The sequence below is a fragment of the Myxocyprinus asiaticus genome, chromosome 48 (assembly GCF_019703515.2).
Source record: "Myxocyprinus asiaticus isolate MX2 ecotype Aquarium Trade chromosome 48, UBuf_Myxa_2, whole genome shotgun sequence".
NCBI classification, from domain to species: Eukaryota; Metazoa; Chordata; class Actinopteri; order Cypriniformes; family Catostomidae; genus Myxocyprinus; species Myxocyprinus asiaticus.
The window spans coordinates 2,171,031-2,189,841 of NC_059391.1; the positions used below are offsets into that span (position 1 = coordinate 2,171,031).

An 18,811-nucleotide genomic window follows, 5' to 3' on the forward strand; every position below is an offset into this window, starting at 1 on the left:
TTTTCCGCTTTGTCATTGTTAAGATTGTCTCATTTCTATCACAAAAATTAATGAGCAACACCTGCAGATCGCGCACATTCTGAACTCACTGGTGGGTGTGGCAACTCGTAGCTCCTCTGAGCAGCATGAAACACATTTTCTGTCAATCAGTGTTCTGGCTATTTGACTGAATGATTGTGTGTGTGGAGATGTTTTCTTTATTTTAGTTGCATGGGCAATGGAAATTCTTAATTTCATAATTTTAAAAACCCACTAAAATCATTCCAAAGCCCAAATTTTGACCACCCGCGCAAGCACATTTTCCCCCGCACAAATCTATTGAAAGTAGCCCAACTGGTGGGAACCCGCCCAATCTGGCAACACTGACCATGATCTCCTCTTTTGTCTGATAAACCAGATGAAACTTGTGTCCTGTTATTACTTTAGTCCCAACCCTGCACAGTAATTCCTACCATGGCCCTCAGAAAGGTGGCACACACCCGCAGGTCTCCCACCTTCACATATGGCTGTGGCGCTGTGAAACCCAGATTACAGAAGTGAAGGTTTGGGAAATTGGCAGCTATACCCCTGTCCCACTGCCACACCCAGACAGAACTACTGTAATTGCTACAGTGAAGGGCCGTGGTAACCACTTGAAGGGTGGCCCATTCCAAGAGAGTCTATATTGGGCTAGATGGGCTCCTCTAGTTACACTTCTGGTGGAGTGAGAACAAGGCATCAAACGTGAAGGATTTCAGGGAACTGCTTCAGTAACAGAGATTTCCTTGGATGTTATTTTTTTTTCCTCGCTTGTATGTTCTATATGTATGGAGAGGACTGCTCATGATTGTGAGTTATAATGTAATTTTTAGTGACTTTGGTCATTTTAAATGCAGCATACATTGTTGAGCAGTGTTGGGGAATGTTACTTTAAAAAGTAAAATATTACTTTTTATGTGGTATTCCCTGCTCCTAATAAAATTTTACATTGTTACTTCTTAAAGGTTAAGAAGGGGTTCAGTATTAAAATACTTTCTTCTAACCCAGTTAAAAAATGCAGAGTGTGCATAACAGGTGGCCTTTAGGTGAGCATAGGGGAAGAGGAAATAAAATATGAAGCACTACAACCTTTGATTGTACTAAGCAAGCAAACAAACGCCAACTGAGTCACATAGGGGCTGTTGACAGGGTGGTTTCTGACGTGTGTTTCCAATAAAGTGTCATGCCAGTGTTGAGTAGCGTTTAATGTTTTTTATTTATAGGAAGAGTTCAAGAAATAAACGTAAAGTCAATTCAAAGTTCCACATGTAAGGATATTCCAAAAATCTATTATGCCAGACACAACCCACTGTGTTTAATGTGGCATGTCTAGCATATTGGATCTGTTTGGAATAGATCTTTGATTATCTTTGGTTTTAGGGGAGGGATAATTCTTATTCTAAAAGGCATTTTATTGGGCAAAAATTGGTTGTAATCAGATTACTTTATGGATTATTTCATCGGGAAGTATTCATTTTTACCTTAAAGTTACTTTCTAAAACACATTATATAGACAAGTTTTTTGTTAATTTGCTCAACAAATTCAAAATACACTTACTGTAGCACCCTCACATTTTTCTCCCTTACAATGTCTGATTAGAATGGACATAAAGTTTTAAAATCTACATAATACTATTTTAGAAATGTGTGCTTAAAAGTAATTCACTTTACTTAAAGTCAGTAATTGCAATCTGATTATCAGAATTGTAATGCATTAAACAACTTTTTGGTTGAAAAAAATAATTAGATTTCAGTGACTAATTACTCTGTAAGCAGATTTCACCCAACTTCTTTCGGCTGCTCCCGTTAGGGGTCGCCACCATCTGTGAGCTGCATATTTTACTTGGCAAAGGTTTTATGCCGGATGCCCTTCCTAATGCAACCCCCAGTGGCTGGGGGATTCTCACTCGCACCTATGGGGCAATTCACTTAACCTGCATGTTTTTTTACTTGTGGGGGAAACCGGAGCACCCGAAGGAAACCCACACGAACACGGGGAGAACATGCAAACTCCACACAGAAAGGCCCAGTTGAGCCACAGCTCAAACCAAGGGCATTCTTGCTGTGAGGCGACAGTGCTAACCACTGAGCCACCGTTCCTCCCCAGTCAGATTACACCCAACACTGAAGACAAATCAGCAATATTTTATGTCTGTTTTCCCTAAAGACCAATTTTTATGTGGATATCTGCTAAAGGTTAGTTTTGTCAACTTTTGGGAGTACCCAACCAAATTCAGTAGATCAAATCAAAGCTTATAGATATAGACTAAAAGCCATAAAACTCCTATTTTGATTTCATGGTGTCTTTAAGAGCAAACGAAGGACCCCATGCACATTTTTGCCCATTGCACATTGTGTAGGCCTACATGACTACATTATGGGATACGGAGATGATTTCAGTTGTATTTATCAATAAATTACAAACTATTAAAGTAAATGATTCATTAAATATACTAAACCATTAAATAAAAGTAATGCTACATTTTTAAAAATGTGACTCAGGTGTTATGTAAATTCAAAATGCAAATTTACTTGTTACTTTGATATAATATGCATTACTTGCAGTGATGGGTATGTTGCTCAAAAAAGTTATCCATTGCAAATTACTAGTTACTATTTTTAATTACTTTTCCAATTAAGTAATTTTAGTTACTTTTCTAAAACACTTTACACACACTCAACGTAATTGAAATACATTTCTGTATTTCCTCCTTGTCCATTGACATATTCAAGTCAGCACCGTTTCTCTCTTACAATGAATCGTTTCACAGCTGTACGAATCTCATGCTGTTCAGTGGTCACAGAAATGCAAATAGATATAAACATATTTTATGTTTGAAATGTTTTCTATATAAATAATAATAATATAATATTGTTTTTGGAAATATATGTATAAGTAATGTACTAAGCAATTTACTTAATTGAAAGTCAGTAACTGTATTCTGAATACAAGAATTTAAAATGTAATGCGTTACACTACTTTTTGACTAAAAAGTTCAATCAGATTACAAATTTAATTGTAATTATATTACACCCAATATTTACCCAACACTGATGACTGACGAGGCTTCCAGTTACGAAAATCCAGTTCAGAGCTACTCTGTGTGGCGCAAAATTCAATTTTGAACCTGTGGTTCAATTCTTCCCTTACAAACTGATCCACAACAAAACTGATCAATATGTTGATCTTGTAGTGCACTTTTTTTAATCATTAAAAGCACAGTAGGCAAGGTTGTACTATGAGCAATTGTACCTGTATTTTTATAATCTGTTGCTTTTCTTTTCCATCTAAGTTTAACTGAGCAGACTAAACAGATTCTCTTGGTAGTGAGCCGACAAAATTGAGGTCGGGTCAAAGCAGTCCCCTTTAATTCAAGAAGGCGCACACAGGAGAGCGGATTACAAATCATACTACAGTGAAGGCAAAGCTCATGAATATTAACTAGAACCGCTTACGTTACTGAGCAGCCTTCCTATAGTAAAGATTTTTGTTGAATATTAATAAAGGAACACTGACGCTACACTGTAACCTCCCAATAGCGAAGACAGTGCTCATGAATATTAAGAGAGAGACCTTTGCCATAGTAAAATTGCAAATTTCGCCGACGGAGTTCCAAAGACGAGTGGGCAAATCTGATCCGCAGTGTGTTGCGGTCACTTGGTCATTTCTCGCGCGGAGCTCAGACCGGATCACGGGTTGTGGGTTCAGACGGAGCCCTGGCATATAGATAATTCATTCTACAACTCCAGTAATTCCACACTAATTTATCTGGATACTTTATTAAAATGAACAGAGTGTCGGGAAAGTCCAGTGATGAGACGCTTATAGAAATGGACCGGACTGCTTGGTCCAACGGCGGTAAGTGTCCGGAAACACATTAACAAATTAAAACGTCTTTACACAGATATGATTTAAATCGTCTTTTTAGATAAGAGTAAATTACAAATGCGCACATCCGTTCCTTTTACATTGTGACAAAGTACAACTAATAATTGACGTTATTGAGTACAACTACTGTAAAACAGTAGCTTAAGAGAAAGTTTGAAGAGACGTTCAGCATATTTGATCGTCGAGACAGGATAATGTATGTTTATGTATGTTAAATTTACAGTAAAAAAAAAAAAACTTAATAAACTTGATATTAACCTTCTGAAACTGTAAGAATCTGCTTTTTACTTTAAAAGGTATTGTTAATCACCGTAAAATTACAGAAGAGCACATGAACACATGAAGTTCACCAATAGTGGCTCTTCCATGATTTCTTGGAATTCCGGGAATGCCCGATTACTGTTTTTTTTTTTTTTTTTTACGTGATTTTAACAATAATTTATCGTAAAAAGTACATGTACTCTCTTGTTAAACATATTATACATTTTTACTGTTAGTTATACAGAAAATCTTACTTTTTACATATTTTTTTTTTTTTTACCTCAAAACTACGTGTATTGTCTTTTTAAATATATAAAAAAAATGTTACCATATATTTTAAGGTAACTACCCGTTAACGAATTCACGTTTTTTTACTCTAGCATTTTTACAGTTCTTTACCATTAAAATTATGATTTTTTTTTTACAGTGTAGACACTCGCACTAAACAGCTCATGCATTAAAATCTTCCTGAGCTGGACAAGCAGTATATTGTACCCTATGTAACAGAAAACTAGAGGTTGATACTTATTTTGATAAAATAATTCAGTCTGAACAGTCTAAATATGGCTTGTCGTATTCATGCATCCAAATATACAACAATACAAATGCTACTTGATTTTTTTCTCTCTTTTATTTGTATGTATATTGCCAAGTTCACTTAGTCAGACTTGTCTGAATAGTGCTGACTATCTTCACTTGTGTGTGCAACATCAGAGTTTCCTGATAAGCTGATAAAGGGCATTATAAACTGCTCTGCCACATTTACACGTCTCAACTTTTGACCTTATTCACTTCACAGTGACCACACACTCTTATTTGCAGGCATTTAAATCATAAATTAGCTCGTCACGTTAAGAAAACTCTCAGAAGAACCTTGTGGATATCATTGATACTATCTTAAGTTTGTAGTGTTGTGTCTACGGAGGATTGTTTTGTGTGCTTGACGTGTATATTAACTAACCTCAAAATATGTAGTCTATTCTCCTGTGCTTTGTTCACAGTTTCCTATGTCAGCAGGCACTATTACTTTCAGTTTCATACGCTGTCATAGCTTAATTTGTCTTTTGATGAAATGTTGTGACATGAAATGCAAAATGATGAAATGTCATGACAAAATGTAAAAATAGTTGGTTTGTTTCTCTTAAAATCGTTGTTTGATACGGACTAATATTTTTCTGAACGTCGATCAAAAATAAGGCATTGATGGATTTTTTTATTTTTTATAAATCCTTTTTGAAGCCTATTATCTGACATGTTTGAAAGACCATAATGTCACATTTAACTTTAGTTACAAATTGTTATCTTTATATGACAACAGAGATTGTTAATCTGAAAGTGTTTATAAATTATATTGCTAACACGCATCTTTACATGCTTTTATGGGCTCTGTGATTGCAAAGTGAGTGCAGTGAAAGAGAGAAAAAGAGCCTTTTTTAAATTTTATTTTTTATCCCCTTTTCTTCGCAATTAGTAGGTCCTCGTGGTGGCGCGGTTACTCACCTCAATCCGGGTGGCGGAGGACAAGTCTCAGTTGCCTCCCCTTCTGAGGCCGTCAACCCGCGCATCTTATCACATGGCTCGCTGTGCATGACAACGCGGAGACTCACAGCATGTGGAGGCTCATGCTATTCTCCGAGATCCACGCACAACTTACCACACGCCCCATTGAGAGGGAGAACCATTAATCGCGACCACAAGGAGGTTACCCCATGTGACTCTACCCTCCCTAGCAACCGGGCCAATTTGGTTGCTTAGGAGACCTGGCTGGAGTCACTCAGCACACCCTGGATTGCGACTCCAGGGGTGGTAGTTAGCGTCAGTACTCGCTGAGCTACCCAGACCCCCGAAAAAGAGCCTTTAAAGGAATACTTAACTAAAAAAATACAAATTGTGTAACCCTCATGTCATTCCAAATCTGCATGACTTTTGCAAGAAAATTGAAATCCGTACATATTAAATAATGACTTATTAATCAGTAAATAATGTGTCATCAAGACAAAGACAACATCAGTTACTCAACAAATCAGTTTCCTGAGCTCTGTGCTCCTCTCACCTGTACAACCACAGTGTAAAGTAATACTTAATACTGACAGATTGAAATATGTTGAATAAGACTACCCAGATGTGATGTCTATGTGTAGTTTGAAAAGTAACGTCCAGCATGCTTTTTGCTCTGTAGCTCAAGACTGAAGGGAGTTCACTGCGGTTTTTAAGAAACCTTACCTTATACATGATCTTGGCCTGCAGTACATTTTTGGCAGTTTTGAAGAGAAACCGTGTATTCCAGCTGTATTTAGATGCTGGAGCTGTTTCAAGACTCTGTAGCTTCAAAACATTGTGTTTGGACAACTGAATTTAGTAATGGGGGTGACTGGTAATCTGGCCTGTACATACAACTGAAGACAGGAGAAGATCAAATAACTTAATCCCTGTTACCATAGTTACAAACAACAATAGTACACATCGACCCGTTGTATTGTGTCTTTAGATTCTTATTTTTATTCAGAACTATTTTTGGCATTTCTTCATTCTCAGTTTCTCCATTATCAGTTTTGATCAGTTTATCCCCCCTTAAAAAAATATTATAATTATTGTTGCTGTTATTGTTAGGGGAAAGACCCCTATTGTTTTCGTTAGTTTTCTTCTTCTTATTATTCTTCCGCTTTTGAGTATATGGCTGCCCATAGAACCCCTTGCGGGAAAGTTATGAAATTTTTGCGTCTCTACCTCAAACCCTCTAGCGCCACCAACTGCCCAAATTTGCACTCACATTTATGTTAATAACTTTTGAACCGTGAGTCCTAGAAGCGAAATTCTTCGATTTTCATTTTGAATTTTCTGAAAAACTAAATTTTTTGAAGTCGTCCTAGGCCGTTTGTCCGATTTGCACGAAAATTGGCCTGCATCATCTAGAGGCACTCACGACAAAAAGTTATTCACAGAATTTTGATAAACCATACCGTTTTCGAATGGCGTTTCAATGAATTAGACGAAGAGCACGCCAAAATGGACGTGTGGGTATATCTCCATAACGCTTTAACGTATTCATACTAAACTTACTATTCGTCATAGGCACCATGACTTGAGAGTGCCTGCTCAGTTTCGGAACAGTGCCACCTAGTGGTCATGAGATATGAAAAAAGCACATTTTTGCTTATAACTTCTGAACAATTTGTCATAAAATCATAAAATCTCATTTGATTCAGTGGGGAATAGTGAGTCCGACGATATGAAAAATTCCTATGTCGGCAATTTTGGACATCGGCCATTTTTAATTTAGTCATAAAATGCTGTATTTTATGAACGACTTGGCGTATCAAGAAACTCGGTATGTGTCTTTGGCACCATGCTCTGAAGGGACTTAAAAAGTTTCGGGACAGTGCCACCTTGTGGTAAAAAATTATAATGCTATTTCTAAAAATGCTAATAGCAATTGACTCCTTTTGCCTACTGTCATGAGACTGGTCTTGACAGATTCTGTGGTTCATGCTTAGAACAATGATACCAATTCTGTCATGATCGAGCAAACTTCCCATCCGCCATTTTTAAATGTTTTGAAAACCTACTTTTTCGAACTCCTCCTAGACTGTTTGTCCGATTTGCAAGAAAATTGGCCTGCATCATCTAGAGGCATTCTCTATAAAAACGTATTCACAGAATTTTTATAAACCATACCGTTTTCGTATGGCGTTTCAACGAATTTGAAGAAGAACATGCAAAATTGAACTTGAGGCTGTATGTCCACAACGCTTTGAGGGATTGGGAAGAAACTTGGTACGTGTCATCACCATTAGGCCCTGAGGTTACCTGCAGCGTTTTGGCGCACTTCTCCGTACTGGTCAGGAGATAGAAAGATTTATATTTTGACTTATAACTCGAACGCTTTCCTGCATGATAACCATCATGCCCAGATACTACCTGAGCAGTTTCAGAACAGCGCCACATACTGGACAAATTCTAAGAACTAGCTATTTTTAGTTATTTGTAAAATAAATAGGGTTTTTATGATTGAAAGTTTACTTTTTCTAACTCCTCACACTGTTCATCAGACTCTAACCAAAAACATGTCACAAAGCTTCTTTTGCTGCTCATGGTGCCGATAATTGGCTTGACCCCGGTATTGCTGCTTGGAGCTATGTTTATTTTTTTTTTTTATTATTAGTAGTAGTAGTAGTGTATTATTCAGAAGTTTACATACATTTAGGTTGAAGTCATTAAAAGTGATTTTTTAACCACTCCACAGATTTCATATTAGCAAACTATAGTTTTGCAAGTCGTTTTGGACATCTACTTTGTGCATGACATGAGTCATTTTTCCAACAATTATTTACAGACAGATTGTTTCACTTTTAATTGACTATATCACAATTCCAGTGGGTTAGAAGTTCATATTCACTAAGTTAACTGTACCTTTAAGCAGCTTGGAAAATTCCAGAAAATGATGTCAAGCCTTTAGGCAATTAGCCAATTAGTTTCTGATAGGCTAATTGGCTAACTGGAGTCAATTGGAGGTGCTCCTGTGGATGTATTTTAAGGCCTACCTTCTAACTTAGTGCCTCTTTGATTGACATCATGGGAAAATCAAAAGAAATCAACCAAGACCTCAGAAATGGTTCATCATTGGGAGCAATTTCCAAATGCCTGAAGGTACCACGTTCATCTGTACAAACAATAGTACTCAAGTATAAACACCATGGGACCAGCCATCATACCGCTCAGGAAGGAGATGCATTCTGTCTTCTAGAAATGAACGTAGTATGGTGTGAAAAGTGCAAATCAATCTCAGAACAGCAAATGACCTTGTGAAGATGCTGGAGGAAACAGGTAGACAAGTATCTATATCCACAGTAAAATGAGTCCTATATCAACATAACCTGAAAGGCTGCTCAGCAAGGAAGAAGCCACTTCTCCAAAACCGCCATAAAAAGCCAGACTACAGTTTGTAAGTGCACATGGGGACAAAGATCTTACTTTTTGGAGAAATGTGTTCTGGTCTGATGAAACAAAAATTGAACTGTTGAAAAATTGACCATCATTATGTTTGAAGGAAAACGAGTGAGGCTTGCAAGCTGAAGAACACCATCCCAACCGTGAAGCATGGGGGTGGCAGCATTATGTTGTGGGGGTGCTTTGCTGCAGGAGGGACTGGTGCACTTAAATAGATGGCATCACGAGGAATTAAAATTATGTGGGTATATTGAAGCAAAATCTCAAGACATCGGCCAGTAAGTTAAAGCTCGGTCACAAATGGGTCTTCCAAATGAATAATGACCCCAATCATACCACCAAAATTGTGGCAAAATGGCTTAAGGACAACAAAGTCAAGGTATTGGAGTGCCCATCACAAAGCACTGACCTCAATCTGATAGAAAATTTGGGGGCAGAACTGAAAAAGCGTGTGCGAGCAAGGAGGCCTACAAACCTGTCTCAGTTACACCAGTTCTGTCTGGAGGAAGGGGCCACAATTCCAGCAACTTATTGTGAGAAGGTTGTGGAAGGCTACCCAAAACGTTTGACCCAAGTTAAACAATTTAAAGGCAATGCTACCAAATACTAACAAAGTGTATGTAAACTTCTGACCCACTGGGAATGTAATGAAAGAAATAAAAGCTGAAATAAATCATTCTCTCTACTATTATTCTGACATTTTACATTCTTAAAATAAAGTAGTGATCCTAACTGACCTAAGACATGGAATGTTTTCTATGATTAAATGTCAAGAATTGTGAAAAACTGAGTTTAAATGTATTTGGCTAAGGTGTATGTAAACTTCTGTTTTCAACTGTATCTAGCCAGTGGCCTTCAGTTGCAACTATAGAGACCTTGAACACCATTATCTTCATCCACAAAAGTGTGACAAAGTGACAAACTGTTGTGTTGTGGAACAGTGCAGTTTGTCTCAGAATCTAACCAGAAGGAACTCACATTGATTTCACAATTGCTCACTTTTGCAGCTAGAAAAGGGAAGAATTTCCTTTCAAATGCAGAAAAGCAAATGTCAATACATCTAATATTCCTTATTTCTGTCTTTTCTTTTCCAGAGGAAAACAATGGTTTCCACTCCAGTTCTCTTGCGGATAAGGAATCTTTTCAACTTGAAAACGCTGTGGTAAAACTTTTTAACACATTTTTAACAAATGACTTGTTCAGTAGTGAAAGTCCTTTCCCCGTGTATGTTGAGTTTATTCATTTTTTGTTTCGAAAAACAAAAATCTAAATTATGCTTTGAATTAGGGATGCACACAAGTATTCAACTAATCGAGTAATCGTTCTGCACCAGCTAGTTGACTATTAAAAACATACTCGAATATTGCAAATTGATTATTTCAACGTGAACCACGACCAGTCATGGTTTGTTTTGTTGTTACGTGCCATTGTGTTGCTACAATAACAGACCGTGTGCAACACAGTGTCACTATCCGCATATCAGAGCCGCGACAGACAAGTACTCGCCTGTTTCATTCTCCCTCTCTCCTCAACAGTTCCCTGTAACTTTTAACTGTCTTGTCTAATGATAAAAAGGCAAATATCAAACTAATATTATATACTATCTGCAAATATGCACATATCTCGTTTAAATAGATTTAGTAAACAAACCTCACAAAACTTCAGCAGATCCAGCGTTGTGTGGAGTGCTCATAAATCTTCCTCTGAAGCACGTATTCTATAGAGCCCCTCCTCAGCAGTTCTCTGTAACTTTTAACTTTCTTTTCTAATGATAAAAGGCAAATATCAATAAAACTTCTATTATATACCATCTGCAAATATGCAGATATCTTGTTTAAACAGATGTAATTCACGTAAAAAAAAATTCCGCATTTTCTTCCCGTCAAGCGCTCATCTAATACCTTCCTCTTAAGTGTGTATTCTATCAGCCAGAATCAAAAACTTCTGGATCCAGATAAAAAGTTCTTCTGATTCACAAATCAGTCTGTAACAATCCAAGCAGGTGATCCAGGCTGGTCAAACTGTCAGGAGATTGCGAATCCAGCGCGAGCATGTGAGTGGAACTAAAGTAAAAGCGCTTTATGTGTGCGATAAGTAAATGTCTTATTCACTATGTACAATTGGTTTGATTCGATTTTTTTTTAATTTTTTTAGTAAATGCGAGTGCTAATGTGGACATGCCATCCATAGTTGCTGGACTATTGTGTGTACTGTTATTTCCTTCCTTTTTTTATTTGTATAAATTTTTTTTTTATTATTATTTTTTTATCCCCTTTTCTCCCAATTTGGAGTGCCCAATTCCCACTACTTAGTAGGTCCTCGTGGTGGCACGGTTACTTAACTCAATCTGGGTGGCGGAGGACAAGTCTCAGTTGCCTCCGCTTCTGAGACCGTCAATCCGCGCATTTTATCATGTGGCTTACCACGCACCACATTGAGAGCGAGAACCCCTATTCGCAACCACGAGGAGGTTACCCCATGTGACTCTTTAGTAGACATTTAGGGCACTCTTTACTAGTCCAGTTCTCTTTGGTCTTCATTAGTGTTTGCTGCATTGTGTTGTGGTGTTTTACGTTGTGTCTAAAGCGAAGGATGCTGTCTAAACTGGAAGCGTTGATTGTGGTGCGTTACAATGTACCTTTAGTCAACGACAGATACTATGTTATATTTCAGCTACTTTATTATTTCATCCATCTGAAATAATTGCATAACTATAACACTTCCAGTGTAGACAGCCTCAAGACGTTGTGGCGTGACATCAGTCACATCATCAGTCGCATCATCAGTCGTGTTATCGGTTACACGAGGGGCGTCTAGTGTAAACAGTATGTTAGTGATTTGAATAAATGCAGTCTTTTCTCATGTAAATTATATGGGGACATTTTTGCAAAATTTTTTGCATCATGGCAGTTCTAAGGTGAAATGTCCACTGTTTGGTGCCAAAAGCAAATTAAATGTTCTCTCAAACAGATGATGTTTTTAAAGTTAATGTTCTATCGAGTTTTAAATCAACAAAACCGACCTCCCTACCCTAAAACTTAAACCTAACCGATAGTGTCAGAAAAGCAAATGTGAGATGAAAAGCACAATTGCTGAAGCAACCACATCATTTTGTGCGTTTCTATGACATTTTCGGCTCACATGTGGACTCTTTTTGACTTGTATCCCGGTCCTTTGCATCGCAAGTGCAGCGCTCTATCAGTTGAGGGACTGCACAATTCAACGTGCGAGCAAGCTTGTAAATGTAGTTGGTTATGTAAAGCAAATGTAAAAACGTATTGCCTTTCAAGTCATGCGCTATAGTAAAAGTGTTTAGATGTCATAAGATAGCATTGTGTGAGGAGCAGATGCTGAGGCGAAAAATATGCCATGAGTAGCGCCTCTAATGTTCATTTCACGAAACTGCCACAATATGTACAAGGAGCCACATAAAAATAATTTTGCAAGTAATGTGATTCTATGTGACCAAGTTGAACAAATCCCTAAAGGTAAGTATTAAACATCAGTGCATAACTCCCCCTGCACCGTTTGTGCACAGACATAATTGATACCTCAAATCATATATCTTCTGAGGAGACATGTGCTCTTTACTTTCACAAGCATGTGTCACTGACCATGATAAATGGGTTTATTACATAAGTTAATTATGAGTTATTAAATAGCTCCTGCATTGTTCAAGATGAATAGACACCCCATTATTTACTAGAGTGGTTTTCAAAGAAATTATTTATATATCTGCTGTGATCACACAAAGTGTGTGTAGTCACATGTCTATGTCTTAGTAAAGAGATGTTTATATTGTCACTTCATAGGATTCACACAATGCAGGGAGACATTCACAGTGGACGAAAACTCACACACGTTCCCTCATACCCTCAAAAACACACACAGATACACTTTATTAGCTCATATTGCAGCACAATGGTCAGTCGGTGTGTGTTTATTGGGACAGGTGCTCTCACATCATGACACATTCATTCAAATCAGCTCAGCTTCCAGCCATTTAGTTTGCATATGAAAAATATGTTTCCAAGGTACTTCTAATGCAGTTTTGTTCATCTTTGTTTTGGTTTGCAATGTTTTGTTCATTGTGGTGTGATGTTTAGCAGTAAACATGAAATTTTCTCTGTCCTCATTCTGATGTTTTTCTAAACCCATTTAATTTTCTTTCTTCTGTGAAAATTTAAGTGGAGGTTAAGCTGAATGTCTAAGCTGCTCTTTTCCATGCAGTGAAAGTGAATGATGCTATCAAGCTCCAAAAAGGACACAAAAGCACCATAAACAAAGTCCTTATGATTAATGACTATTCCAAGTCTCTAAAGCTATACGATAGCATGATGTGAGAAATAGAAAATAAATTTAAGTGGAAGTTTAAGTCTGTTTGTTTGCCCTTTGGGAAGCATGGCAGAATCAGTCCCCATTCACTTTCATTATATGGAAGAGAGCAGCATGAATATTCATCAAAACATCTCCACTTGTGTTCCACTGAGGAATACAAAAAAGCCACACAGGTTTGGAACACATGAGAGTGAGTAAATGATGACAGAATTTGTATTTTTTTGGCCAAACAATTCCTTTATTTTCACATTTCCCTTCACTTCTCAAACCTCACATATGAAATAGTTTTTCTGATGTCATAAAACTGAAGTTCCCTTCTTTGTTCCCTGTTATCTGTCCACCACCCCTCGCTGCCCTTTCGTGCCCTTTTTATGCTTTTATGGTTTTCATTTTCTTTTGTCCCACAGATCCCCCCACTTGAGCTTTCTGTCAATTCCAGTAACAAATTGCATCTTCTGTGACTGCTTCCCATTCTCTCCTACATGTCTCGCTTGTGTCTCTCTCACACTGTGTGTAGTCGACAGTGAGTGTTGTGTCTGATTGCACCAGCGTTGTGTCTGTGTGCTCGAGTCACTCGTCTGTGATTGTGTGTGAGCAGTGTGAGCAAGAACACACTGAATCACAGCAGCACCTCAACAGCTTTATGGGGGTAAGACTGGTTTGTGTGTGTACTGTGTATTTGAGGGTGTGTTTTGTGAGATTGAAATGTATCTTGAAGGGGCCATATCATGGAAAACAGTATTTTTATCCTATCATGGTAAAAACCCAATACTTTTATCTTGGTGAATGTTCATTTCAACATATAGTAAATTTTTAGAATGAAAATTTACATTTGTTAACATTAGTTAATCATTTATGAACTAAAAATTAACAATTGGTTTTTCATAAATTAACATTAACCCTTAAATCCATACCTTGGGTCTTTAGTTTTCTTAAGAATATATATATATATATATATAATTTATTACCAAGTCTATCCGGTCATTAGACCTAGTTTCAATACATGTTTGTGCTTCAATTAATCATATTTTTTTCATGTTATCATATCATATTATTTCGTGTCTATACAAGTTTACTACCACAGAATATATATCACAATATTGTTCTTTTTTAGGTTATGATACCTAATGCATTTACTAATGCTAAAAAATACAACCTTATTGTAAAGTGTTAAACAATGATATCATGATGTATTCTGGTATATTTCCTATCCAGTCCATCCTGAGAATTTATAGAAATGAATCAGCTAAACAGCTTGTTTACAAATCATTATAGTTTTTCATAGCTAGACTTTTGAATATTGGTGTAAAGTCTGGTCCTCTTTGCCTAGTTCTGGCAAAGAACCTCCCAATTAGATCTGAATGAGAATTAGATTTAGATGTATTCTTCTAATCTTAGAATAAGATGTGAGGATCAGAAATAGATCTTAATGAGATGTAAAGTGACCAAAGTTGGTCCCTTTTCCATTTTATTTTTTATGCAGCATTTAGGATATCACAACCAGTTCATTAGTAACATACGGTATGTTCTTCTAAAATTTAAATTAACATATTAACAACTATTGAGTATTTAGCAAATTGCCCTGGTGAACAACATTTTAGCTACACCTGTACAAGAAGATTAGCCAATCATAACAGAGCTAATTTACATATGGAAGTCTTAAAGGAACAGTAACAGTCTGTTTAGTTGTAAGGGTCAGAGAGAAGTTAGAAAATGGTTATGGAAACTAAATTACAAATTACAAACATGAACTGTAGAAACCAAAACACTACAAATTTGTAAAATATGGCCCCTTTTAAAGCATGTGTTTAAAACAAGAATACACCTTTTGCCATATGCTTATGCATATTTCCTGTTTGTAATGATTAATATAGTTTTTTCTCTACTCAAAACAAGTGTGTTGTTTGCATGTATGGCTTTGCTCCTATTATTTCAGATGCTCGTAGCACTATACTGTAGGCGTTCATTCTTACTGTCTTATTGATGGATTGTAAAAAGCGAAGGCTTTATGTAAATAAAATCTGTGTTTCCCTGAATCATAGTGCAGTTGGAGTGATATTGCTATAGATAATAATCATATCAGATCATTATCAGATTATTCTTTATAGTTGAGCTGCCTTCATTATTACAATAAAGCATAAAAAATTATTTAGTAACAGTTCATATGGACTTTCCCCTGCATGGTTTGGAGTGTAGTGTGTGCAGATATCAGGCCTGCCGTTGACAGTGTTGTGTTGCTATGTGTGTGTTAGTGTGTATGTGTGTGTGTGTACCAGTATCATTCTCACAACATGCTCAATTCATCCACAGATTTGGAGAAATAGAGCTTTATTTCTGAAGTATTGCTCCAGGGTACGCCACGGTAAAGAGGGTTGAACTGAGTTTGTGAACTGTGTCTATGCGTGTGTGTCAGCTTTGATCAACCTGCTTGCATATGGTTATATTAGATACTGTATTTATTGATTTCATTGTATTGTTAAAGACAACACTGAATGCATTTAATTGTCATAATGTGACATATATCAGTGTAAAACAGAACATATAGCACAACATAATGTAGGGTGGACATTTAAACCAATTGCTCCTTGATACTCATTATATATGTAACACTCATCACTGCATCTATAAAACCACACCAGAGACACTGCATCATACAGCAGTGAGTGAGTAAACACACACACACACATATACAAACACACTGGCAAAAACATGCCAATTTTATTTATATATCTCCAGTTGCAAAATTGATCCTGGTGTGTGTAATTTTTGAGGATTTTTTTCATATTCCAATTTAATATCAGTCAACTCTAGTAAGCCATTCGTAGATTCATTTCAACAAAAAACTGTAAACTCTGTGATGTTATTAAAACATTCATCTGTTTATGTGGTCCAATATGTCAACTTCTGACTCTGTGAGTTTAAGGCAATACTAATTGTTCGGCTGACCAATGAACGTTGGGTGTTTAATGAGTGTTTAAAAAAATCCAGAGGCCCAGGGTTTTAGCCATTTAGCTTTAACAGTTACTGGTAGTTTGATTGGTAGTCAACATGATCACACAGGAAATCTACATGCTGCTTCCGAATGTTCATGTACCCTGAAATTGACTCTATTCTGCCGAATTACTGACAAGTGCTATTCCCGATCAGACATTTTTGCATCAAATCAAACTTTTTCACTGTTTCCTGTGGCACTGTTGATAGCGTGTTGCGCGAACAGTCTCTGAGACATGGGCTTTGGTCCCGTGGAAACCAAGAATTAATTGTGTTCATGCCAAGACACAGCATGTGGTCCTGTGGAAACCAGGAAGTAATTGAGAAATTGGTTCTGGTCTTTTCGAAACCAGGAAGTAATCACGTTGAGACCGAGACATGAGTTCTGGTCTGATGGAAAACAGGAAGTAATCACGTTCACTCTGGGACACTGGTTCGGGTCCCGTGGAAACCATGAAGTGATCACATTAACTCCGAGACATGGGTTCTGGTCCAGTGCTAACCAGGAAGTAATCACATTCATTTCAAGACTCAGATTCTGGTCCTGTGAATACAAGGAAGCAATCACGCTCACTCCTAAACACAGGTTCTGGTACCGTGGAAAACAAGAAGTAATCACGTTCACCTAAAGACTTTGGTTCTGGTCTTGTCCAAACCAGAAGTAATCACTTTGAGACCAAGACACGGGTTCTGGTCCAGTGGAAACCAGGAAGTAATCACATTCACTCCACGACACTGGTTCGGGTTCTGTGGAAACCAGGAAGTGATCACGTTCACTCCACGACACGGGTTCTGGTCCCGTGGAAACCAGGAAGTAATCACCTTCACTCCGAGCATGGGTTTGGATCCTGTGGAAACCAGGAAGTAATCACATTCACTCCGAGCATGGATTGTGTCCTGTGGAAACCAGGAAGTAATTGCGTTCCCCCCGAGTCGAGGGTTCTGGTCCTGTGGAAACCAGAAAGTAATCACGTTCACTTCGAGACACAGGTCGGGTTCTGTGGAAACCAGAAAGTAATCACGTTCACTTCGAGACTCTGGATCTTGTCCCATGAAAACCAGAAATTAATCATGTTCACTCCGAGACATGGGTTTCTGTTCCTGTAGAAACCAGAAAGTAATCATGTTCACTCTTTGATATGAGTTCAGGTCCTGTGAAAACAAGAAATTAATCGCGTTCCCCCTGAGTCAAGGGTTCTGGTCTCGTGGAAACCAGAAAGTAATTACGTTCACTTCGATACATGGCTTCTGGTCCAGTGGAAAGAAGGAGGTGATCGCGTTCACTCCATTACACAGGCTCTTGTCCCATGGAAACCAGAAAGTAATCGTGTTCCCCACCGAGTCATGGATTCTGTTTCCGTGGAGCAAGGAAGTAATGACATTAACTCAGAGACACGTTAACTCTTGTCCCGTGGAAACCAGAAAGTAATCACGTTCACTTCGAGACACGGGTTCTGGTCCAGTGGAATCCATGAAGTAATCGCATTCACTCCAAGACATGGGTTCTGATCTAGTGGACCCAGGAAGTACAGTGGTGTGAAAAAGTGTTTGCCCCCTTCCTGATTTCTTATTTTTTTACATGTTTGTCACACTTAAATGTTTCAGATCATCAAACAAGTTTAAATATTAGTCAAAGATAACACAAGTAAACACAAAATGCAGTTTTTAAATGAAGGTTGTTATTATTAAGGGAAAACAAAATCCAAACCTACATGGCCCTGTGTGAAATTCTTTCACAAACCCACGAACATAGCAATGGGAGAGTTTATTTGTGATAAGCCAACAAACAACATGAAAGACGAGCTCGCACCCATTATTGTACTGATTTGCACACAATGGGGGAAAACACAGAAGAAAATAATGACGAGGCAGCGGTTCGGGAGATGTTGGTGATGTTTTCATTTAATTCTTTTTTTTTTTTTTTTATGCCTTTCTCTTTATTGCCAGTCATTACCGGTCACTTGCTTGTCAGGACAGTGCGCACACCTGACAGGGTGCAATCTGCTACTCGCAGGTTACGACAGGGTCCTGCGACAGGGTCGTGCGATCTGCTACTCGCAGAGCAAACAGATGGAACAATGCATACGAGACGCTTGATAAATTTCTGAAGCAACAACTGCGCTATTTAAACCACTTTACTATCACCTGTGCAGGTGAGGAGAGGAGAAGCAGATATATCTCTCATCCTGGACCAGCAACTTCCAGTTCATGTTCAGAATGAAAATGAATAGCATGGCATAGATTAATTTTTATTTAATTTAATTTTTATTTTTTATTTATTTAATTTACTATTAAATGATTTACAATGCTTAAACAAAAATAAAAATAAAATAATATAATCAGTTGAAGTAATAGTATTCAGTGTGT

The 18,811-nt window shown here is 37.5% G+C and overlaps 1 protein-coding gene across 1 annotated transcript in view; it reads left to right on the forward strand.

Annotated features, from left to right (window-relative positions):
- Positions 1-3,687: 3,687 nt before the first annotated feature.
- Positions 3,688-18,811, forward strand: part of ano5a (anoctamin 5a) — a 98,176-nt gene continuing 83,052 nt past the window's right edge. The window contains exons 1-2 of the mRNA XM_051692039.1: positions 3,688-3,877; positions 10,210-10,277. Of these exons, the coding sequence (XP_051547999.1) occupies positions 3,805-3,877; positions 10,210-10,277 (141 nt within the window). The 5' untranslated portion in view covers positions 3,688-3,804. The remainder of the gene's footprint in view (positions 3,878-10,209; positions 10,278-18,811) is intronic.